Genomic DNA, 25,133 nt, shown 5'->3' with positions numbered 1-25,133 from the left:
ATTAAGACTATATCATATTTTCATGAAGGATGGTTGATGACGTAAGCATAATCCAACCCCCTCCCCCCCCCCCCACCTTTGTCAGCAAATCGGAATCCACCCCATGCAATAATATTAAATGATTACAGCATCACATCGTTCTTCACCTGCAATTTGCTTCAATTAGCGATTTTAAAGGCCTATGTTAATTATTTGACATAATATTTTATGTAACAAAAAGACACATTAATATGAAATCGGCATTTTTTTGTCACCCCTCGGAGCTGGTACCCGGTGCGGGCCGCACCCACTGCACCTGCCTTCCTACACCAGTGGGTCACAGTAGATTTTGATCTGTAAACAATCGTGTGCAGCTTTGTGCAAAAAGAAAAAAAATCATGTTTATCCCAGGGTCCCCGAAGCTGAAGCCCTGTCAGCCTCTTACCAGAGTTGCCTTTAGAGGTGGCACGTGAGGCTTTTCACTTAACGGGTAAGCTAAAGCCGAGCCTGCTGACGATAATAGTCGTTCTTTCAGTTCCAGATGGGCCTGTTGTTCTGGTTTTTTTTTTTTTTAGATACATATCAGCGATTGTATGTTTCTGCAAAGTATCTAGCAGCAGTAAAGTGTCCATTAAGCATCCAGCTTGCTAATGGGGAGTGTCAGTTATTGGAGGTTCCAATGTGTCACTAAAAGTAGTAGCAAAGTTAACCATCAATAACAAAAATATACATGCGTTTTCAAGCCCTCTGACTAACTCAGTAGCTCTGTATACATGAAAAATAAGAGATTTTTTTTCATTTGACAATTGGGGAAAAACCACAAAGAATTACAGGAAAGGGACATATATAAACTGCAAAAGTCCACCAAAGAAGAGGATGTAAATTTTTTCCTCCCCTTTCTTTTCCTGGGGGGGGGGGGGGGGAAAGGAATTTCCATTCACATGTTCTATTCACCAAACCAACTCCACTGAAACCCCCTCCCAATCTCGAGCATGTAAACAGGGCTAGTAGTAGGGGAGGGAGAAGAATGGATTCCCAAGGTTTCTCTTTCAAGCACGCTTGCAAGTACTGAGCAAGATGATAGCTTTTTCACTTTAAAAAAAAATGTAAATTGCTGAGATTTCATGGAAAGTAATCAAAAATTAAATTTTTTCATTTGTTTGTCAGAATTATCGAATTTCATATTTACATTAGATTCTCGCTAATCCGACATATCAAACCAAGGTATGCCGAGAATTATCGAAAGTACCAGATTACTGGAAGTCAATTGAAAAAGCCCATTTAAACAATATAAACTTCTGTGCACAGACACAGTGGCATGTTTTCCTCTTCTATGATTGAAGAAAACCTGCCTATATAAAAAACGCCAGATCAGTAGATGAGCCAGATTATCAAGTCTACTGTATTTTGTAAATTTCACATTTATCACTTTCATTTCGTAAATACAAAATTTATGTATCCCTATTACTACGTCAAAAAATAATAATTATGTATCTCATTTCTTCATCTCTTGCAATCGCTTCGTTTCAGTAAGAGATGTTTATGAATTATCACACTGATGTGATGGGTGTGTCAAATATTTTTTATCTATGGGGGTGGGGGGTAGGTGATCTACTAGTATAAGGCTTCAAATAAACTCAGACAGTGACCTCATACATTTGTTTAGAGAGAAGGAGCCAGAGTAGTTAAGGATAGATATGATCCATGTAGGCTTATAGAGAAGCTGATTACATGTAGCAATTGTTGAATCTGACGAATGTCTTCTGAATAGAATCAAATTATGCGGTGCAGTGATTGGACCAGCCCAACTGCAGATTGATTGAGTTACTATCAATCGATGAAAAGTGTCAATGAAAATCCCTGAAGAGAAGTTGATCAAATTTTATCAAGAACTATTCTTGATTATGATGATTAAGTGAATTCTAACTTTGATTTATTTACCTCTATCATCATTTTTCGATTATAAATTTTATACCTGTTTACTGGTGAAGTGCATAATTCAGACCTGCCTACCTATATATCTTTATCTTGTTCAAGCTTAATAAATGGTTAGATTCCCTGGAGGCACAAAAGTCCCCTGGGACAATGCGCTTATATCACAGTGTGACAGACCCTGGGTGTGTCTCAGTCCTATCACTATCATCTGTTTTTCAAACTCTTAAGTGAAATGTAAGGATTGAATATTCGTACCATTGTAGGCCTGTTGCTCTCTGTGACAAGACTTTTTAATGGGGAAATCGACTCGTAATCATGCCTCAAAGTTCGAACCACAGAAAACCAACTTCAGCCGACCACCAACTGTGCCTCCAGTGGGAGTGAGCCCCAGGCCCTCGCAATGCATTTGCCACTATAACCACACTGTACATGACAGGGTTACTGTACCTCAAACGGCTACTTATGGAACTAGTGAAAAAATTACTTGCAATCAAAATTCTGACTTATTTTTGGATTCCCCCCCCCCATTTCCCGTCCCCAAGAAAATGCATTACTTCTGAAAAAAGTTCAACCTTTCAGATGTTGCTTATCTTTCAAAAATTTCTGCATTTTATTTTCGGTATTACTTATCCTTTGAATTACATCATAAGGAGGAGGAAAACCTTTTGAGACAGACCAACTCACTTCCTCTTTGTTCTGTTTAAATTCAAGTTATTGATTCCCGTGCAAAACAATGATCTGTGGAATTAGGTCATGCAGCTTGTATACGAGTTATGCAGTAATGAGAAATTTTACTATATAGGGAAATGTATGTTTATTTTTATAATACAGTGATACCTCGGCTAATGAATAATGATTCAGCTAACAAAAAAAAAACATCTTAGTTGATATGAATGCACGCACTAACATAAAACAGCTGCATTGTGAGCTGAATTTTACACAATCATCATCAAGTTTGCAGTCATTTGAGCCTGATTAACTCATGTCCACTTCAGAATGTTTTTCAAGATTTATCTCCACTTCTCTTTCTGGAAGTTTTTGAGCCATTTCATGCGAAATAAAACATTCAGCTAATAATAAATGCATTAAAAAAAGGGATCCTATGTTTTTAGAGGACACGTTACTTCAGTGGAAGACTCTAAGCATCAAACGGAACAGGCTTGACATTCTAGGAGATTGTCTCTTATTTACTCAGATGGAAAAGATACAGAAATGAGCTGACGATATCACAAATGAATGCAGACACAGAGTAACTCAACTGGGTTGTTAAATACCAGCTTCAGAAGACTACTGCTGGTGATTTACCTCCACTTCTCTTTCTGAAAGTTTTTGAGCAAGTTTTGTTCATTTAAGCCTTTTGTCGGTTTTGTCTTTTTTATAGCACTCCTTGGTATTTTAAGAAGACTTATCTTTTTAAATTTTGGGCAATTCCTGGAACAAATTAAACAATTTTCCATAGAAACCTCTGGAAAATCGTGTTTCAGCAAAGATTTTGGCTAATGAACGTGATTCTGGAACAAATTATCTTTGTTAACCAAGGTATTACTGTATTCTAAAAATTTGTGTGCTTGAAAATTTTATAAATATAAAACAAGTGCAAAATATCATTACTTATTATTATTCACGTATTTTCAGTGTGCCAACGCCCTCAGCGAACATTCACAGTTCCTTTTACACTCGCTAGATGGCGTCACCATATCGTGGTGTATTTTTCTGTGCGTTAAGTGTACAACTTGACACATGCACATTATTGTTGTTATTATCTTGTCACACTGGAGGCGATGCACAGTCCCTATCTTGTGTCACAGAAACAATTCTTATTATACAGTCTGCGCTCGTTATAATGACCCCACATTATAGTGACTATTCCATTGGAATGAGTGATATTATAAGTCCCAAATGTTTTCATAGAATGACTATCATATATGTTTTACTTTCGTTATAATGACCCTCCGAATATAACGTCAGTTTTCGACGGTATATTGGTCTATATTCGTTATATCAAGCTTCGATTGCATATAATTTAGTTAAATATCTCTAATCCAGTTAAAATTACATTTTCCTTCTGAACATCTTGGAGTCATCATTACTTCCCGCATATTTAGTGATAAAAAATATTTTTTGTCTTTTCAGATGCAGTTTGGACTTGTGTTATATCGCCAGACATTATCCAAGTGTGTTTTTGTTTTTCCAAACAAAGTACGAACTGGTTTAAAGTGCAAATATCTGCATTTTTTATGTAAATTTTTCGAGAGTTGTCAGTATACTCAAGTGTTGTTTTTTTTTTAATATTTATTTCCCTGTAAATTTTAAAAAGCAAGCGGAAAGATCATTTAATCACTTACCATATTTCTTAACCTATCAGCTGCAGCACTTAGGCTTTCAAAAACAATTCTGGAGGCTTATTCTGCTCTTACACTGATATGGCTGCTATCTTAGTTTCATGAAACACAATTACCAAGAAATTGACTGTGATTGTATAACTTTTGCTTGTAAATTAATTAACTGCATTTCAAACATTCTGAATTGGTTCTGAGCATTTAGCGAGTAATGCCTATCAGTTTGTAGAGTACACGAAAATGATATTTACATGAAAGAAATGAATGGGTTCTGTCCTTGGAAAGTGTGTCATATATATAATGCTGATGCAGCACTTACATCAAGCTCGCTAATATGTTTTGATGCAGTTTCTTTCCCGAGCTGTGGCCCTTATGGTAGTCGACGCTCATTTTTTATGAACCCATACAGACTTGATAATTAATTCATAAAATCAAAAGTTTGTAAATGGGGGAGAGACAATAAAAAATAATACGGGAAATAAAAAAGTCAGTTAAAAATGTTATTGATGATTTTCATAAAAATCACTTATTTTTGTTTGCTTCATCACAACATTTCGTCAAATATAAAATTCCATGGAATTTATCTAGGATAACATTTCATGTGAATCTCTCTTCTCTGAAATATTTTCATGGTATGGGGTGGAACGTGGCTGGAATCGCTTGCTGTAAAAACAGTCTTTCGCTGATCTTCGATTAGAGGACTGTGTGTAATTTTTTTTAATCCCATACTTTTTGGTAATTTCTGTAAAAAGTAAGAGATCACACACGCACGTTAAGTTCTTTCGAAATACTTTTTTCGTACTTTGTCACACAAGCAGTCTTTTCCATTGCGAAAAGAAAAGTAAACAAACAGCAGTTGACTGAAATAGAGTTTGATCCATTCTCAAACAATTAAATTGAAGTTTACTTTTGATTATAACTAACTCAGACACAGCTGGAAGACGAGGAACAATCAAGCAAAAAATAAATAAATAGGGGATGAAAAATAAAGAGAGTTGATAGAAATTAGAGTTCATAAGATAGAGCAAATTTTATTAGCCTTGTGGCTTGCTGTTCGAGACAGAGAACCAGTTCGTAAAACCGACCGTCGACTGTATAAGAAATTTGGTAATTTATTTTCTCAGTTGAAATACAGTAGAGTCTCAATAACTTAAGTTGAATGAGATAGAAGACCACTGCAGATTACTGAAAAGTAATAGAAAATTACTTTGTAATGGGGGTGGAGTTACTTACTGTTGTACCTGTTTAGCCCTTAATTCACAGGCTTAATTCATTTCACAACTTCCATGTAAATGCAACTGCAATTATGAAGACACAGATTTATAAGACGACTCTTTATATATATATAAAAGGGACCTCCCCCACTTTATAAATAACAGAAGCACTCCAGTCATATGGGGTTTTTACTCTATAAATCTACTTAAAAAAGACCCGCAAAAAATTCTGGCCTTGGAGTCGATCAAGACCCTCCTTCAGTACATGACAAAATCCCTTCAATCTGAAATTACTTTCATTCGTGGGGAAAATGAAATGCGTTGTTAGCAGAAAACAGGTTTTGAGAAGACATTGCGGAAAATTATTTGGAACCTCAAAGTTTTGAGACTCAAACTGTCAAGAATCTACTATTCAACTAAATAAGTTGAGCAAATGGAAGAAAAGCAGTGTATAAAATGTGTTAATGTTTTCATTTAACGCAGACACTAATAGATTTTGTTTTTGTATATACAGTGAAACATCATTTCAGTGATACTCCCTCTGCAGCGATATTTTTTTCTTTGTATGCAGAGTATCACTATATGAAGATTACACTGTATCTCAAATACAATTTATGCTAAATGTTTCTTTTTTTGTATTAACGGAGTCTTTTTTTAAACCCAAAAAGTTATTCAGTGCTTCTCCTCCCCGTCTCATTAGGGACAGGGCCATCTTAGAGCATCACAGCCATCGAGCCAAATAATTTTTCTGAGGCCTTTCCAGACAAATTCTTGAAAATTTCAACGATGTCTCTTTTGTGAGGCCCCTGGGCCCATGTGTTAAGAGGGCACTGATTAAGGACTGGCATCTTGACATCCTTAGATAAGAAACAGCAAGCAATCTGATCAATTGTCTAATTTTTTTGATCGCCTGGGAACAAAGAGGGTCAGAGGAAGCAGTGAAGCTCATCAGGACGTTGATCATGGCTCCGAAGTATATCAGACCCTGATATAAAAATAGAACATACTGCAGGATGACCATAAATTTCGTTTGTTTAAAATTCTGGAGATTCTTCAAACCAAGTTCAGCTATGATGGGCAGCATAACTTTTTCATTTTATTATTTCAATATAAATATTTGAACTTTCAAAACTTTATAGAGATAAAACTGAGTAAATTTTTTTTAATGGTATATTAGCATTTGTTTTCTTCTTTCAATGTGTAATGGAGAAACCTTTATTTCAACTCTTCGAAAAGACTGATTCAGCATTTTGTTTTTTGAAAAAAAGATGCATCTACAGTCTGTTTCAGGTTAACTTTGCAGTGCAGAGAAAGGTAGAAAATGTATTCCATCGCCGCAAAATATAGTTTCCATGTATCGGAGGCTTACGATGATCATTTATGCAGAATATTTCAATTTTTTGAATGATTGAAAAAATACTGAGAAAATATCGTTCTGAACCGATTTTTGTTCATTTAAAATTTTTAAATTAGAAAAAATATTGGTTAATATTATACGTAAAAAAAATATTTTTCTCAGTGAGATTAGTGATAATCACCCATACCTTACCGAGACCGTGCATCGATATATTGGTTGAAAGGCTTTCGTTGTCATAGCAACATGTGATGCGGTTTCCTCATAGCTTCCCTTTTACTGCAAAGTTAACTTGAAACGAACTGTACAATGTTTTGTTTCAATAAAATTGCCTAGCTACAGGAGTGCTAGTAACGATGAGGGAAATTTTTTTGTTTATGCTAGTTATGTTTATTTCTCAAATCTATTTTATTTGGGCATTCATCACAGGGCTGGACAAATCTATTGCTCAACATGCCTGAGGTATGTGGAAACTTTGATCTGGGATGATATGTTTTTTTACTACATGTGCAACAAGGCATGTAAAGAAAAACAATGCATGCTTTCATTTTTTTATCAGCAATGATGCAAGTGCTCCTATACACATGCTTGAAATACCACAGAATTCGTTAGGCAGTCATGGTGATGTCTGTATGCAGTGAGATCTATTTTTTACGGTCCTGTGTGACCATGGACCTCAAATGCTGTGATTGGCCAGGCTCATAAAACCAGGATTTCCCACACGCCTGCCTCTCTGTAGTAAGAATATAAGTAAAAAATAATAATGGGATTCATCCCAGGCTGTGGAGCCCTGCCATTTTTCCTCTTATGTGGGAGTCGGCCACACCTGCCCAAATTCAATCCTATGATAAATCATAACTGACTTACGAACACCCAAGTGGTGTGATTGTAAGATGCTCATCTACCACAGTGAAGATTGCCGTCAGGTCCCAGGTTCGAACTGGAGGGAAGGATATAGATAATAAGATATTCTCCCTAATGAGCTTGAGGCGACCCTTGATAGATGGCTTCTCCATTTCCAACACAACTTAATGGCAGTAAATTTCAGTATAGCGATATGGCTAGAGTTGGAGTGTGGCGAGGTAGTTATGATTTATGATAATGATGCAATGATTTATCGCAAATCAAAACTGTAAATCGGTTCTGATACTATATCATGGAATGCCCTTGCGTCAAATCCAATTGCAATTGTGTGCAAACGTAAAAGGTTGGTAGATATTTCTATTTAGGTGTGTGTGTAGGGGAGGGGACAAGTCCCTTGGAAAAAAAGTATTTTGTCCAGGGACGTATGATACTCTTAAGACAGACCAGGATGAACGGTTTGGCGACTTTCTTCCCAATGTCAACAGGGTAGAAAATTAAATTAGGCTGTTCGACTGATTTTAGATTTTTAATTAAGGACCACATTTTGCTTTTGAATTTTTGTATTTCTTTCAAAATTTCAATTTTACATTCAAATTAACTTTAAAAAAAATTTTTTTTAAGTAAATCCAGTATTAGTATTATTTTTCGGGCTTATAAATATAAATTTGGACATCCATTATTTGAGTCTCATGCAAATTTTTCTAGATTCGTCCAGCCCCGATTTGTCGGGACTTAAATATTCTGTTGAGAAACTGTTGTTTCATTCATCCTCGACAGAATTTCATTCTCTATGTTTGCGATGTTTTGTATTTATTATATCAATTTTCTAAATAGTATTAACATGAAAGGTTGCATCAACATGATTGAATGTTTTTGTTTTTGTAATGTCATGGTTTCGATTTGTGTGATTAATTACCATCAAAAAAGAATTTCTTGCTTATCATTGATGTGAATCGTCATTTGTATACTTTGCTATATCTTGTGTGTAAATAGAAATTGAAATATATTTGGTCGTATGACATTGATTTATTTCTGACTACATTCTGTGTGAAAGAGGATTAATTTATTTTTTGTATAAATATTCGAAACAAACAAAATATCAAAGAATATTTTGATCATTTGGGGGAAAATTTTTTTTTTTTTTCTCCCACATAATTATACGTATTTATTACATTTGCAGATCACAATGGGTTGCGGAACAGTTTTCAGTGCATTCATAAGTTGATTTTTATTCCCTCGAATTTTGTTCCTTTGTGTGCACGTTACATGCAGTTGTTGACACATAACAGTTTCTTGTTACAGATCCATCAATAATTCACTTCTTAAGTTTTGTGATAATTAAAACATCCTTATATGGTGGAGAACGATATGATTAATAATATGTGACGACGTGATTATTCTTTCTCTCACACTCCCCCCGCCCATAAAATATTTTCTATTTCCACAGATACATCACAGCTCAGTGCTTGCTAGGTGTCACCGCTTGTTTGATTCGAAGAACCCATTTCATATGGATTTCCTTGAAAGCAAGGGTTTCGTTGAATAATGCAATCACTCCTAGTTGTACCATTCACGTGATTCTTGTTCGTTTGCTTCTCTCTCTCAACGTTAAGCTTGACCTTTTGCTCCTGGACTTGGTAGAGTCATCTTCGTCATCCAGGTTGAACTCGTCGAAACAGCTTCTGTCCTCGTTGTTAGATTGTTTTGTCTGTTTGTGATTGGAGCACTGCAGATCTACTGCGATGGTGTCGTCTTCAACTGGATTTTGGGGCTTCGTCTGATGCTTGGTCATCAGTTTGGTCACTATGCTGTCTACTCTTTTACCCTGCTCTTCAGCATTTGTGCTGGCCACAGTTGGCTTCGAAGTGTTTGTATTTGTGCATTTGTTGCTGACCTTTTGGCTTCCAGATTTGGCCCTCATGTATTCTGGAAGCGGTATTGGTATCGGAATCGGTATGGGGACGGGTAATGGCACGACCAGCGGATAAGGCAACATCACAGTAGCTGGCGGCATGAGCGAGCTCGTGGCGCTCAAATTCAGTGGACTAGTGCGTACCGGTGGGTCCGGGTATGTTGTCCGATGGCTACCCGGTGGTGGCGGAGGTATTCCGAACCGACTCGTCTGAGACGCGAAGAGTGCCGCTTCGAATTGTTGCTGGGCGAGTAGTCCGAACTGATTCGGCTGTTGCTGGTATAGTTGTGGGTGTAAAGTTAGCGGGCACTGCAGCATGTCGCTGCTCAGCAGGGGTGGCATGGGGGGTAGGCGTGGACTGCCTGCGGCAGCCGAGGGCATCGGCGACGAGCTCCTAGACCGCGCGGCACTGATTCTTTTGGAAGACACGTTGCCGTTTATGAGTGGAGGCGGCGGGAACGTCGGCGGTGGTGGGGACAACTGGTTGTTGAATGTCCGTGGGTCTGTGAAACCGTGCGAGTGTTTGCTGTTAGGTCGACTGGTGCCGGGTTTCGTGCCACGTATTGAATAGTCTGTGAGGCCAATGGAAGACCGTAGGCGCGAAGACGACCTTTCGTGGCGTAACACGCTGTCCAATAGAGAGGTCGACCTTTTCCGGTGTTCATCCGCGTAGCGTGATGGTGCTGGTAGTGCGTCCTGTTTTTTCGGAACCTGAACCGAAGTCGTTTCCGAAGAACCCTTCTCGTTTTGTAGTTTGGATTGCGAATTCTTGGTTAAGATGCCGCCGTGGTCAAAGATGAGTCCAGCGGCGATCTCGGGCTTGAAGCCGTCTCGGAAACTGCTCTTTCCTGGATGAGTTAGTCTCAGTAGTTCGTCGTCACACACTGGATCGCTTCTACCGGTCGACGTGATCGCCGTCGTCTCGGCAGAGCTAGCACAACCGTAGTCGTCCGTGGCAGCACATCCTCCTCCGCCGTTAGTGGATTCTTTGCAGTCTTTCAACCACAGGTCCGGCGTTATGAGGTTCGATCGACCAGCGGCCGAACTGCCTCCGCTCTCCGCCGAGTCCTTCAGGTGCGGGTGCATCTGCAGGTAGGCCTGGGTCTCCTTGCAGAAGATGTTCATCTTGTACTGGTTGAGGCACTTGTCGCTGCAGAATTGCAGCTGGTGGTCCTTGTCCTGGAAGTCTACGTAGCTGACGGTGTGCCGGACGTGCTTGCACCAGTCGCAGACGCGGTTCTTCTTAAAAGTCGCCCTCCTGCACTGGTCGAAGCAGAGCTCGCTGCAGAAGGCTTTCGTCTCGTTCTCCGCCGTCTTCAGAGTGAACAGTTTCAGTCCGCTCTTTAGGCACCAGGCGCACGTTATCTTGCCGTTGGTACCAGCACTTGATTGGCCCAGTGATTCTGTCACAGAAAAAACAGTAAGAAATGAGCTTTCCAATACACTCTTACCATAAAATAATAAATTTTTTTTTAATGTTTCAAGAAATTAAAACTTCGTCAACCTGAATCAGGTCGTCATCAACCTTTCAGACACTGCGGGAAAAATTAAAACTTTCAATGAATATCCTGCGGGCTACCAAATCATGTTGCTGTATTTAGAATTATAAGATGTACACACACAGATTTCAAGGGCTTGATGTACAGTGGCGTCTTAACCGGGCCAATGAGCCAAAAAAAAGAGCGTCGCCTATCAAAAAAATTGCAATTTATCATGTTCTATGTTAAACAGATACCAAAAGAGATCATTTCAACACCTAAAATCTTTGTGTTACTCCATACACTCGTGTGGTCTCGAAAAGGTTAAGACGGAACTGGCAACGTATCCAATTGCAGCTTTACTGGAGATTCTAGGAAACGTATCACAATTCGAAAGTACAGTAACACCCACGAAGTTACGAAAAAATGGGATCGGCGGCAACCGCGTAAGTCGAATTCAAGCAATTTTAACGTGACTGTATGGTTTTTCCCGCGCATCGGCCGGCATGCCGCCAAACTGGAGGGACACCACATTTTTGAATGTTGAGGGTCTGGTCCGTTCCTGGTTGCTTGGAGACGAGAAAAGCAACACGAGTTGAAAGTTACAGACCAGTTGCATCACTGATTAAACAAATTTTATTTCGAATTGGCGTTGCCCTTATGGTATGAAATTGTGACCTTTTACAGATGCCAGATACAAAACAAGCCTTCGGATTCCATTTCTGAATCCCAGCAAAGTTTCCATCTTTATACCTCTCAAAAAATCAGTGCAGATTCATCACATATCACGTTCTGATGGAATAAAGCAATTCTTTACTTGATCATCACTTAATATTCTCTACTATTTCAGAAATAATCCTCCCGTGATTATGATTGAACTTCAGAAATGTGAATTTTTCACAGAATATCGCGCAACTCGGGGTACTTACTGTATGGCAGCGTTTTTATCCCGCGACGAATTCGAACTTATAGTTGAGCTTCCATGGCACACTTAAATTGAGATCTTAAAAATCACACTTTCAATTATTTATTAACAAAAGTTTTTAATCAGGTATCAATACACGAAACCATTTATTTCTATTCATAGTGAAAAAGAATTGAAATTCCTGAAACAAAACTGCGCTTGACAAAAGTGTGCTTGACAAATTTGGAGAATAGGCAATTTTTTTTTTTTTTTTTGGAAAGGCACACACTCTTTTACACGACCGCAACTAGAAGCTTGGTCACCCGGGTCAAGCCACGACCTTTATCGTGGGCAAACGCGCATTCTGACGCTCCCTTGTAATGTTGAAGGAGAGGTTTCAGAATGAAATTTGCTCCCCCTCGGGATTGACCGTGAGTCCAGCTCCCGGGGCACGAAATCCGCCTGCTCTCCCCCCCCCCCCAGTTGCGGCCCTGCTCTTATATATAAAGATTGGTTTTCATTTTTAGTAACTTTTATTACACAAAAACTGGTTTTCTCACAAGTGTATTTGATAAGAAAAGAACAGAATTATTATTATTTTGTTTTTCTCTAACATTTAAAAAATGTGTCATTAATCGGTTCCTGAATCTATTATTTACCAAATTAGATCACAATTTAATATAAACGGTCGTCCCTCGGTATTCGCGGGGGTTACGTTCCGGGGTTGACCGCGAAGAATAACCGAAACCACAAAACTTCTGTTTTTTAGGCGTCTCGTTTATGCTGTATTTATGCTGTATCTGCTTTTTGTAGGGGGGGGGGGGTTTGAGGACGGTATCCGTACAAAAAGCTGTTTTTTATATTTTAATATGGATACAGCTCCTTGCAACATGAATGACGGGTCCAAGTTCTACACGTTATTTGGATACTTTTTCCTAATTGGAAGTAGGCCTCTAGAGAGGATCAACGATTCCTCAGTAAAAATATGGCTTAGAGACTTTCCTTACTACTCTGTATATTAGTGGGTGTAGCTACAGCAAACGACTATGGTCGAACTTTGAATTCTTATTTCTTGATATACAGTCGAATCCCGTTATAACGAACTCCAAGAGACCGGGGAAATCACTTCGTTACAACGAAATTTCGTCATAAAGAAATTCCAGGTTTTTGCATTGTTCCCATGTAAACTTATGAGGGATTAGAAAAGCGTTCGTTAAAATGAGGTTTTCTCTATAACGTGATTCGACTGTATATGATTGTAGATTCATTGTCGGGAAATCGCAGCCATGAACCTAACCTTTGTCAATATTTCGAATTTTTTTTTGCAAGTTTTTCACTTCAAAAAAGGGTCTTGTAGAAACAATTTCAGAAGCACCAGAGAAAACCTTAGGAGAGATTTTTTTTAACGTGTAACTTATATTTTGTTCCGATAAGAGAGAGAATTATCACCGCAACAGTGTTTTCCAGAAAACTGCGGAAGAGACCGCGAATACGAAAACCGGCAATATGAAATCCGCGAATACCGAAGGCCGACTACATTTCTTGATGGTGTAATATTGTGCGATCCTCTGTCATTTTCCTAAAATATTCTATTTTTACTGTGTGTTTTTTCTTCTTGGTTCTTCTCTGTTATGTTTTTAATTCGCTGACTCTCGCATTCTTCAAACCAACGGTTCCAAAACTTTTTTTGACTCGAGGAGCCATTTTTGAAAATAAAATTCTCTGTTTGAGTCCCTTGGCAGGACCGTAACTCTAATCGTCTAATTTTGTAGCAGTGTTCTTTGTTCCCGCATAAAACTGCCGCCCGGGGCAATTGCCTCCCCCCCCCCGTCCCCTCTTGTTACGGTCCTGCCCTTGGGCATCCTTTTGTACTTAATGACTAAATTTACTGATCAATTTCATTTTATTGGAGTGGCCACAAAGCACAGGTTGTAAACCACTGCCTTAATCAATGGAATTGCTCACGCAATCCGGAGAATCTTTGATACTCTTATACAGGCTGTTTCACCGTAATTGACCGAAAGGAATATAAATTCTATGGGTTAAGTTTAAAAATTCAACAAAAAATATGAAAAATGATCAGCAAAAGGGAACGGAATTTATCTGTGACTGACAGAAATATCCGGTGCTTCCCGGGTTTTCTTCAATTACTGGGAGGATTGAAAAAGTGTCAAACCATTATAAAGGAATAAACTATTATACATAATACTGGCAGCATCAAAGAAGTTAAAAACCATTGTAAAGGCATGTGAATGTCTGAAACGCATTGTCAGGGAACCATGGTAATAGAAGCAAACATTTCGAAAGTGATTGTTGGGGCCCAGGAACCATTGTTGCCCTACGGTTTTTTGCCCATTTCGAGCATTGCCCGAATTTAGTCTTTGCCCAGCTCTGGCGAACTTTTAATGTAGCCTATGGTTCAATCCCGGCTCTGTTTGGTATACAGTAAAACCTCGTTAAGTCGTCATTTTTCTTCAGACCCTTCCAGCTCTCATAGACCACAATGTTATTAAACCCTCGTTTACTCGTCGCTAATTTCGGTTAACTCGTCACTATGAAAAGTTTGAGAAAGAGGAACAAACTATTTTTATGGCTCCCATTAAAAAAAATAGCTTATTAACAACATTTCCATATGCTTAAAAGTCACCATAAAATCCTATATACCCAAACGGAACAGTTTAAGTAACAAAAGTTACGCTGGGGAAGTTCATTTGCCGAATAAGGTTTTTGGAACGTTGGGGACTGCTCAAGCTAGATCTCATTTCTGCTGGGCTCCATTGGAGAAACTGGACAAACCGCGAGACACCCAAGCTCTGACACAAGAAGCAACGTAAGCACTTCGCCCCCCACCCCAGGGAGGTACCAGGGCATCTCCGGCAAACCAAAATTTATTGATATGTCAAAGATTACTTAAAGGAAATTCAAATTATGTAAATCGAAGAATCAAATTAATCAAGTTAAAGTCAAAGTGCAACGCTGGTACGGATAATAAATAATAATAGAAAGCATGGACTCTACTAATTTAGGGCTTGAAATTTAAACAAAATATCTTTGGTGAAAAAAAATTAGACATTCTTTCCCAAGTTGAGGTCTTCTGTTTACTTTTCCTTGCCCAGGGCCCCTCCACCAAGTCAAAAGTGTTCGAGATTACTTTGTAGTTGCATCATGAACTACTGATGAAGAATTAAAATACTAAAATTTTTTAAATTTTATGTCTATGTAAAATTAATGTGCAATAGAGAGTTCTGTTATGAAGAAAAGCTACTTATTCAAACAGTTGCTGTGTTAGTCTAAATTAAAAATTACTAGTATAAATCAAAGTGTGCAGTACATTTTACCACAATAATTTAAGTAATAAGAGATAAAAAAGGAAAAAATTGCTATTATTAGTTCTTTCGCAATCTATAAATTTTATTAAAATTGTTATTCTGATTCATACTTTAATAAATGGCATGTTACTTTAAATTTATACGATTTTCATAACATTGCACATTAAAACTGACGGAACTCCGCTTAAGCCGTCATAATTTTTCGATAACTTGAGGTGACGACTCATCGAGGTTTTACTGAATATGCAAAATTTGGCGACGATCGGTCTATAATTGTAGATTTGTATAAAAAAACATAGATATATACTTTCACTTTTATACATAAGATTGAACCCTTCAAAAATCATTATTAAGGGAAATTACGAAAATTGAAATTTATATACGGACCCCAACCTGAAAAATGTTAATTAGTAAATTTGAACTCGAAGAAATTTACCCCGTAAAATTTGGATCAATAATTCGTCGAGATATTACGGTTTTTCTCATCTGAAGGTATTTAGGGGAACTAACCACTAATTGAAAAGGGGAAAAATATAAAATGAGACAATACTGAAGGAGAGAGAGAAGAATTTTTCTGAAATGAAGAAAAATAAATGATGAATAATTATTTCTTTACCGCGACAATTATTAGATATTTATCGAAGAAGGATTTTTCGCTTTCTGAAAAGAAACGCGCGCACATTGCTCACTTAATTATTCTAAATTAAACGCAAGAAAATTCGCGAATCAAGAATTGAAACTATTCAGATTCAACATTTTCAACGATTTATGCAAATTTTCAACACGTTTAATACCGTGTTTTATTATATTCTTGCTTTTACATTTAGATCTTTCTACACTTAAATCAGAGGTCTTTTTCCAGTCGCGAGCATTGCCTGCACCCGTTATCAAAAGAAGAGCACCCTTACGGCAAGTTTGACGTACGAATGCATGCAATCGGGGTGATTTCAATCCTTGAATGCAGTTTGTACAAGGTGTTTAACTGGAACGTTGATCAAGTGCTCGCGAGCACGAAATCGGATACGAACGTCGAGCACTCCGGGTGCTCGCGAGCAATGTGTTGATGATGCCTGACTTAGAGAATAAATGAATAACATTAAAAAATTTTCACTATATCCTTTTTTTATCATTAAACTCCATCTTGCATTATGGTTGAAAAGACGAAATTTACTCTATTCCTTTATATGGAATGCTGGTCTAGCATTTTTACAAACATAAATTTATTGATACTTTTTGGCTCCTCGAAGGCAAAATCGACTTAGAAATTTTTTTTCTTTAAAAACTGCTATTAAAAACACACGAGTTATGACTATTAATATCACGATGAATTCCAATCAAGGGGGTAAATTTATTTGAGTGAGTTTCACAGAGAAAGGCGCAAAATTTAGAAATTGGCATTTTTCAGATTGGGGGGGGGCGTATACAAATTTTCGTATTTCCCCCAATAATGATTTTTGGAGGATTCAACTGTCACAGATAAATTCCGTTCTCTTTGCTGATTATTTTTCATAGCTTCGCTGAATTTCAAAATGAACCATACAGAATGTGTATATATTCCTTTCAGTCAATTATGGTGAAACAGCCTGTAGTGTGAAGTGCATAAAAATAGTTCTTTCAAAATTTAAAAAAAAATTGTTTACTAAGAAAGAACCTCATCGACTTTACACCCCTCCAGTTGTTGAAATGTTTCTATTGTATTTTCTGTTTGAACCCTTTCTCACGAATTTAATAGTTCCGTCTAGAACTTGTTATCAATTCACGTGCTTTTGATACTTCTTTTCGTATACGACAGCGTGTGTTTGTGTAAAAACATTCTTCAGAATTTGTTTTTCCCCATTTCCATAATAATGAAGAGAAAAAAAACCCATACCACATAATTACTCGTAATAGTGTCTCGATTTTTGTTTGGACATTCAACACTATAGTCTTTTTTTATGGAAAAAGAAATTATGTAATTTTGTCTGAAATTTTTCGCGGCACACCGATTGAAAAACCCTGCTCTAGAGATGGACAGATACCAGAAAGAAAAGGGCGGCTGTTTCTCACCTCCCTCCCCCCCTTAACTTCATCCTCGGATTACTTTTGACACCTTTTTTTCCTCCAAAAGCCACGCTCCACTTCCATATTCGCTTCCTTTCAATATTATCACCAGTATTTTTAAAAAGGGTGGCTCCCCTCCCCATCATCATCATGTTATCATCTGGCCCATTGAACATCCATTACGGGGCTGGCTTTTCTTTATAGAGGGAGAATCGAATTGAGAAAAGAACCGACGCGATGTCCCCCCCCCCCCCTTTTAAACATCTCCCCGATTTTTACACGTTTTCGATTGAATGGGGAGCTACAAAACAAGTCGATTCGGAAGACAACCTGCAGTCAGTCCATAACTATGTGCAATAATAATGATGATAATAATAATAACAGCTGTATGAGAGAGGAAAATGGCGACATACGGTGAGCGTTAAGGCGTGGAAATTTAATTTGGGTCTTATTCAAAAAGAAAATGGAGTGTCAATCTTGTTTCTTCCGCTCTTTTTTTTTTTTTTTTTTTGGTGCTTCCCTCCACTTTTCTCGTGATTGTTTGTTCCCTCCATTTGCACTTCCCAAAAAGATGGCGGCAGCCTGTATGAACGGTTTGTATAGCCTCGAAGTAGTTGGAGGGGGAAAAAGTAATGATGAAATGATCCCGAGAGGAAATGGACTCGTAATCCCTCCTGTTCAATCACATTCGCACAATAAAGCTGTTTGCTCACCTTGTCCGTCCCGTTGATGTTGTCTTTCTATATAGTCACCAAATTTGGGAGTAGGCCCTGTCAAAATGGTGGTCACTTGGCTTTGAGTATGATTACAGCCAGAGGCGCATTTATGGCTTTGCCGCCTGTGAGCTCCACGAATTTTGCCGCCCTTCTCCCATTCTAGTCAAATTCTCTTGATCACTCTTTCCTCGAATTCGCCGCCCTGTGCTATAACCCGCTTGACCTCTCTCCACTCCTGCAAGTACGCATGTGCCACTAAGTAACTCTTTTGGTCACTCCCGTGATCACACACTCTCTGAGTTATTTCTTTTAATCATTTAACTCAATCTTTTAATCATTCACATATACTTGCGCACTGTTTTAGTGAATTACATACTTGCACTCACTGTAGGTCGCTCAGTGGCATGGTTCCTTGCTTTATAGGTCACTCTTTTGACCATTTACTCGTTTACACAAGCTCTAGGTCATTCTTTTGGTCATTCAATGCTTGTCCACTCTGTCAAGCTCATTCTTTTGGTCATTCAATGCTTGTCCACTCTGTCAAGCTCATTCTTTCGGTCATTCACATGCTCCACATCACTCACTGACGTGGTCCCTCGCTTTGTAGGTCACTCTTTTGTTCACTCACATGCTCGCTCGCATTACAAATCACTCTTTTATCCACTCACGTGCTTGCAATTTCTCTAGGTCACCTCTGCTCCTGAGGGAGGGAGGAGGGGAGGCGGGTAAGACCATGCGTCAAGGCAGCACTGCTCGGCAGACGCGGATTTATATAGGGTTATACAAATTTTGCTACCCTTCTCCCATTCCACTAATTTTCTCGGAAACTCATTCCTCAAATTTGCCGCCTTATGCTACATCACCCCCTCCCCCGTAAATACGCCACTGGCCTGATAGCGCCCGTTGGAAATTAATTATCATTTGGTAAACAGGCATCCCCTCGCTTTACGCGATTAATTGGTTTCACAAAATAATCGCTTTAGACGAAATCGCGTAACGCGAGTTGAATCTAGCAATAGTTAGAAAAGGGTTTTCTTCGGAAGGATAAGAAAAGAGATAAACCCAATTTCTCCAACAGCAAAATAAAATTTTTTGAATGAATTAATTAATTATCCGAACTTGTAAATAAATTTCGTCAATTTAGGATACATAAATAAATTTGATTACTAATACTTTTTACCTATGTCTTCTCTGTTTCTTATTGATTCAAGTGTGTATATACAGGGATTGGACAAAATAATATGAACACCTGTGAAATGAGACAAGATCTTTATTAATAGGCTGTTGGCCCCCCTTTTCCATTAATTACAGCTTGTATCCGTCGTGGGATGGACAAATACAAGTCATGCACAACAGTCACAGGGATACATAGCCACTCCTCCTGCAAAAAAGGCTACTAATTCAGAACGTGTCTTTGGAGGTGTAAACCTACTGCACATTTTGGCCTGCAAAATACCCCACAAAGGTTCAATTATATTAAGATAAGGGGACCGAGCGGGCCACACGAGGTGTTGCAGCTCATCGTCGTGTTCATCAAGCCAGTCTCCGACAATTCCAGCAGTGTGAACGGGCGAATTATCTTCTTGGAACACAGGTCGAGAATCAGGGAACAAATATTGCACCATTGGATGAAGATGGTCGGCCAGAATACTGACATAAACCGCTGCATTAACCCGCCCATCCAGAACAACAAGTGGGCCGAGACCACGGTGAGACATCGTGCCCCACAGTATCACTGATCCCTCTCCATGCTTCACAGTAGAAAGGAGACAATCAACATCATAGGCTTGGGCTGGCGTTCTCCAAACGTAAACACGTCCGTTAGTCTGGAATAATGTGAACGACGATTCGTCTGACCAGATGACATTCTCCCATTGTTGTTGTTGTGTCCAATTTTTATGTTCGTGACACCATGTTCATCGTTTCAAGGCATTGCATAGTGTCACCAATGATTTTGGAATAGCCGCTCTACCTTGTATGTTTGCTGCATGCAGTTCACGGCGGATAGTTTTTGTCGATACACCTTCCTGTAGATGTGTGTTAATCTCAGATGTTATCTGGGATGCTGTTATCTTGTGCTTTCTGGCCACAATCCGCTTCAAAACCCTTCTGTCTCTATCAGTCATCTTCGACTTTCGGCCACTGTTATGCTTGGTAGATGATGTCTTTCCCTGTTTGCTATAAGGTGTCGTGTCATTACCATCGACACAGTACTTCTCCCGACACCAACAAGGGAGGCCGTTTTCGTTAGTGTGGCCCCGGGAAGACGGGCTCCAACAATCATGCCTCTTTCGAAATCTGTGAGATCAGCCATAACGAAGTTTTAACGCCCCAATATGCATTGCATCCGAACGCTACCACTGCTACGACTAGACTGATGTGTGCACATTATCGCCCACTAAGCGGAACTCTTCCACACTAGAGGGCGGGCGTATACGACAGGTTCCCTCGAGTGTTTTTTTTTGCACAGGTATTCACATTATTTTGTCCAACCCCTGTATTTCTTTTCCTGAAGAATCTGAAGAATCTGATATGGTAATCCGAGATAACATTTTTTAAATGAAAAGTCAAGATTCAGCTGACAAGCAGCATTCTTCGTCTCTTTATGAAAAAAATTTAGAAGGAAAGCTATAAAAGAGAGAGGAATTCTGAATATTCTACAGGCGAATATACAAGGCTTATATATGACAATTCTAGATTCATTAGGGTCGTTTTCGATTACAATTATGATGGCATTGGTCGATGTGTTACCAAAAGATTCTCACTCATTAGCGAGATATGGATTTGAGCTTTTCTTCCATACTTTTCATCTACATCAACGAATCCAACGGATTTTGCTATTTAATTTTACCAATTTGCGAGTCCATTTTCAGGATTGAAATCAAACAGACAAAATTTTGCGGGCCTCAGTTTCTAAAATTAACTTTTCAAAATCTCGTTATAGCGAAGGATTCCCGTGGTGAAGTGGTTTTTTTTTTGGGGGGGGGCGAATCGGTGGTGTTTTTTATTTGTTTTTTTTTAAATTCCGATGACCCTCTTGGTGGAGTACCTAGAGAAGGAGTTTCCAGAATAAAATTTCTCGCGGAACGTATGTCTATTACGATAATATATGTGATACGATAGTATGGTTCTGAGGTACAGAGTTATAAGGCTGTTTCGCGGAACCCTTGATGACTGTTCTCGGAACTCAAACAAATTTTTAAAAACTTATCAAAGAAACAAAAGTATGTCCCTAACTGCTGTGTGAACAGCATCATAGCCCCAGGGTAAAACGAAAGAGGGCTTCATCACCATACATTACAATTAATATACATATTTATTGTCATTTACCACATTGTGCCAGATCTCGCCGTGGAAGCCTCTGTTCAACTGAAGTCCCCACAAGAGGTGGAGCCAGTGATAATTCTCATCACTTTTTGTTTTTCACGCTATAAATTCATAATAGAGGGGGCAATGAAGACTCTGACTTGGGGGGGGGGGTCCACCAGAGATATCAGCCTAGCGCCTTACTGTGGGATGTGGGTCGCGGTTGAACTCATTGTTGGGACCAGGTACGGAACTAAATACTTTTGCATCCAGAGCAAGCATGCGTTTTGGCATCCCTCTGTAATGTTGAAAGATAGGTTGGGGGGGGGGGGTGAAATTTGCACCCCACTGGTACAGCGCCCGATGCAAAAGACCCGTCTGCTCCCCGTAGTTGCGGCCCTGGTTGGGACTTACAAGGTTCGAGCCATGTCAGACTAATGAGAAGCTTATTCACGAATCAAGAGCTTTGTTATAAACATCACGAGAAGAAAAGCTCCCGCAAGCGAACTCTATCATATGCTTTAACTGAAATAATCATAATAATAAATAGTTCATAAGGTATTCGTCTGAGTTGTCGGTGAATATCGCCTGAATACGAAATCAAGCAGCTATTCTCAATGGTTTAAATGAGAACCATGGCCTCTTTAAGGGTAGAGAAGGCAGGACTCCAGCACAGGGACCAGGGACAAATCGTATTATTTTTGTTTTTCTACCCTATAAATTCAATACAGAGAAGGCCCTACCAAACATCTCAGTCTAGGTGGGCCTGGTTCTAGGATAAGAGGGAGGCATTACGAGCACCGAGATGCTCGCGGGTAAAGGGGAATTTTTTCCCCAACTGGAAATGTGCGCTCTAACTTTCCCCCCCCCCCGATGGAAAAAATATTGTCTTTTATTTCATCTGCACAGACCTATTTCTCTGCTCACAGAATTTCGATGTCTGTGCGTAAAAATAACATGCTACCTTATACAATATGGGAGAATGTTTTTTCTGCGCTGCAAAAAAACTCGTATGTACACGGAAGCATTCTCAGACTCGAAATTTCCATATTTTTTAAACACCATCAAATAAAAATGATGCCTTTCTTAATTAATTTTGCTTCACAACCAACAAACGGGTGAAAATAAACATTTTATCAGCCAAAATATGCCTTGTAGAAAATAACTATACAGTACAGTATGCATTATATATATTGAGAAATACCATTAAACTGGAATTTGGATTCTGCCACCTATCAAATAAAAAACACAACTTTTATGATTTTTCGACTGGAATCAAACACCGGTTTTTGACTAATGCGCCGCATGAAAAAATTCAATATGGTATGATATTAATATTTTTTAAGCAATAATATAAATTAAATTATTAAGTTTTCCATAAAACTGTAACAGTTGATGTTTGCGTATTGTAAAATAACATTATTAAAACCCGTGTAAAGAACACAAACATCAACTGTTAATATTATGGCAAATTTATATTATTCTTCCGAAAATATTTATTAATATTATACTATATTGCATTTTTTCATGCGATGCATTGATCAAAAACCGGTGTTAGTTTCCAGTCTAAAAATCATAAAAGTTGTGTTTTTTATTTGATAGGTGGCAGAACTCAAATTCCAGTTTAATGATATTTCTCAATATAATGCATACTTTACTGTAGTTATTTTCTACAAGGCATACTTTGGCTGATAAAATTTTTATTTTCACCCGTTTGTTGTTCGTGAAGCAAAATTAATTAAGAAAGGCACCATTTTTATTTTATGGAGTTTACGAAATGTGTAAATTTCGAGTCTGAGAATGCTTCCGTGTACATAAGAGTTTTTTTGCTGCGCAAAAATAAAATGCTTCCGTGTACATAAGAGTTTTTTTGCTGCGCAAAAAAAAAAATTCACCCATATTGTACAAGGTAGCATGTTATTTTGTCATTCCACACAGATATCGAAATTCTGTGCAGGTGAAATATAAGAGAGCCCCCCTCTCCTCATTCTGGAAAAAAAAGGATTGTCGGCCCAGCTCAGAGGGGTTTTTTTAAACATGTTTGATATTTTCTATATTTCATATATACTGATAGCAGAGGTTCCGATTTGGGTGTGTGCAACAACATTATTTATTATTTACGCACTCAATTTGCAAGAGAAAGCGTTAAAATATAATTACCAGAAATTCTCCTAAACTTGGACGTGAGGACGCATGCGCACGCATCTTTGGCTATGTCCCTACCTTTGTTTGCGACAGATGGCGCCACTACACCAACAAAAACAACAGTTTCCCAGTCAAAGCAGAACCGCTTTTAATATATATTTTGTGCATTTTATTATGACGGTGCTTTTCAACGGAGGATATTTATTTATTATTAGGCATTGAATGATGTTTCACCAGTTTAGTTTCTGGATTGAAGAAGGAAGATATTGCCTGATTCTTTAATAAATTACTGCAGGGCAGGGACGTAGCCAGAAATTTTGTTCGGGGGGGGGGGGGGCACTTTCATTTCGGGGGACCAAAGTGATAGAACAATAGATCTGGCCATCTTTTTATCCTTTTTTCGGTCATTTTCTCACATTTCGGGAGAGACCAGACCCCCAAGCCCCCCCCCCCCTCGCTACGCCCTTGCCACAGGGCCGTCTTAACGCGTGGGCAAGCGAAGTACGGCTAGGAGGCCATAAGGCTGTCCACAATAATTGAATCAGGTGCTATGATAAATAGTTCCGCTTGGGCAAAAAAAAAAGTCTAATTTTTCCATGCAGAAATTCGAGCAATTGACATGGACCACATAATTTTAGGCTCCCTGCCATGAGGGCTTTGCCCGGACGTCCCCTCTTCAGAGGTGGATTTACAGTTTTGTGGACTGTGGGCAATACATATTTTTCCGCCCTTCATCCATTCTTGTCTAGCTTTATTGACTACTCATTAGTCGCCCTCCCCTAACCGTAAATAAGCCTCTGTGTCTAAGTAACTCTTTCGATCGATCATATGTTTTCACACTCTCTAGGTCACTGTTTTCGTTCCTCGCTCACCGGGTCATTCTTTTGGTCACTCACATACTTGCACACTGTTTTAGTCATTCACATGGTTCCACACTATCTTGGTTAGTCCTCCAACTCAGGGCCGTAACCAGGATTTCTGCCGCCCGGGGCAAACACATGATTTTGTTGCCTCCCACAACTTTAAAATTCGATAATTTTACAACGGTGTCTTTTGTTCCCTTCATTCTCTAGGTCCCGCTTTTGGATGCTCACTAACCTGTTCGCTGCCTAAATTTCACTCTTACAATCGCTCTATGACCTATAGTCCAGTGGTTCTTTAACCTTTACATCTCCAGTGCAATTCGATACACCTTCTCCCCCCCCCCCGAATTCACAACATTCGTATATTGTCTATTTGATGGAAATTCCGTTTTTTGCAATTAATTACATTAGTTTTGTGTCCACTAATTAATTCTTATAAAAATTCCAAACTTAGAAGATAGTAGCGAAATTGAAGAAAAAAATGAACACATTGAGGTGGCCAACGCAACCGAAACTAAAATTACTGCACGTGTCGATTTTCAGTGACTAATTTTTCATCGTGTTTTGATAATATTTGAAAATTCAGGTTCCATCTTTGATGGGGGGGGGGGGGAAGCTATACCAACACCTTCTAAAGCAGAAATCTAGCTAAAGATGGCGTTGGCTATACCCACATATTATCACTTATATTTAAGCAGGGCCGTCTCAAGAACATCAGGGTTTACGGAAAATTCGTAATCGCCATGCAGTTCAGT

The 25,133-nt window shown here is 38.7% G+C and overlaps 2 protein-coding genes across 4 annotated transcripts in view; one reads left to right on the top strand and one right to left on the bottom strand.

Moving 5' to 3' along the window:
* LOC149089140 (organic cation transporter protein-like) overlaps positions 1 to 8,724 on the top strand; it is a 60,222-nt gene extending 51,498 nt beyond the window's left edge. For all 3 annotated transcript variants that reach the window (XR_016193387.1, XR_016193386.1, XR_016193388.1), the window contains exon 12: positions 4,048 to 8,724. The gene's annotated coding sequence lies outside the window, so the exon portion shown is untranslated. The remainder of the gene's footprint in view (positions 1 to 4,047) is intronic.
* Positions 8,695 to 25,133, bottom strand: part of LOC149089139 (uncharacterized) — a 75,400-nt gene continuing 58,961 nt past the window's right edge. The window contains exon 3 of the mRNA XM_089237441.1: positions 8,695 to 11,000. Within this exon, the coding sequence (XP_089093567.1) occupies positions 9,256 to 11,000 (1,745 nt within the window). The 3' untranslated portion in view covers positions 8,695 to 9,255. The remainder of the gene's footprint in view (positions 11,001 to 25,133) is intronic.

This window comes from Pholcus phalangioides, unplaced genomic scaffold (genome assembly GCF_987345545.1).
Source record: "Pholcus phalangioides strain wild (caught in Gottingen) unplaced genomic scaffold, Ppha-v1.0 ptg000002l_1, whole genome shotgun sequence".
Lineage (NCBI taxonomy): Eukaryota > Metazoa > Arthropoda > Arachnida > Araneae > Pholcidae > Pholcus > Pholcus phalangioides.
This window is presented reverse-complemented; position numbering and strand designations above follow the sequence as displayed.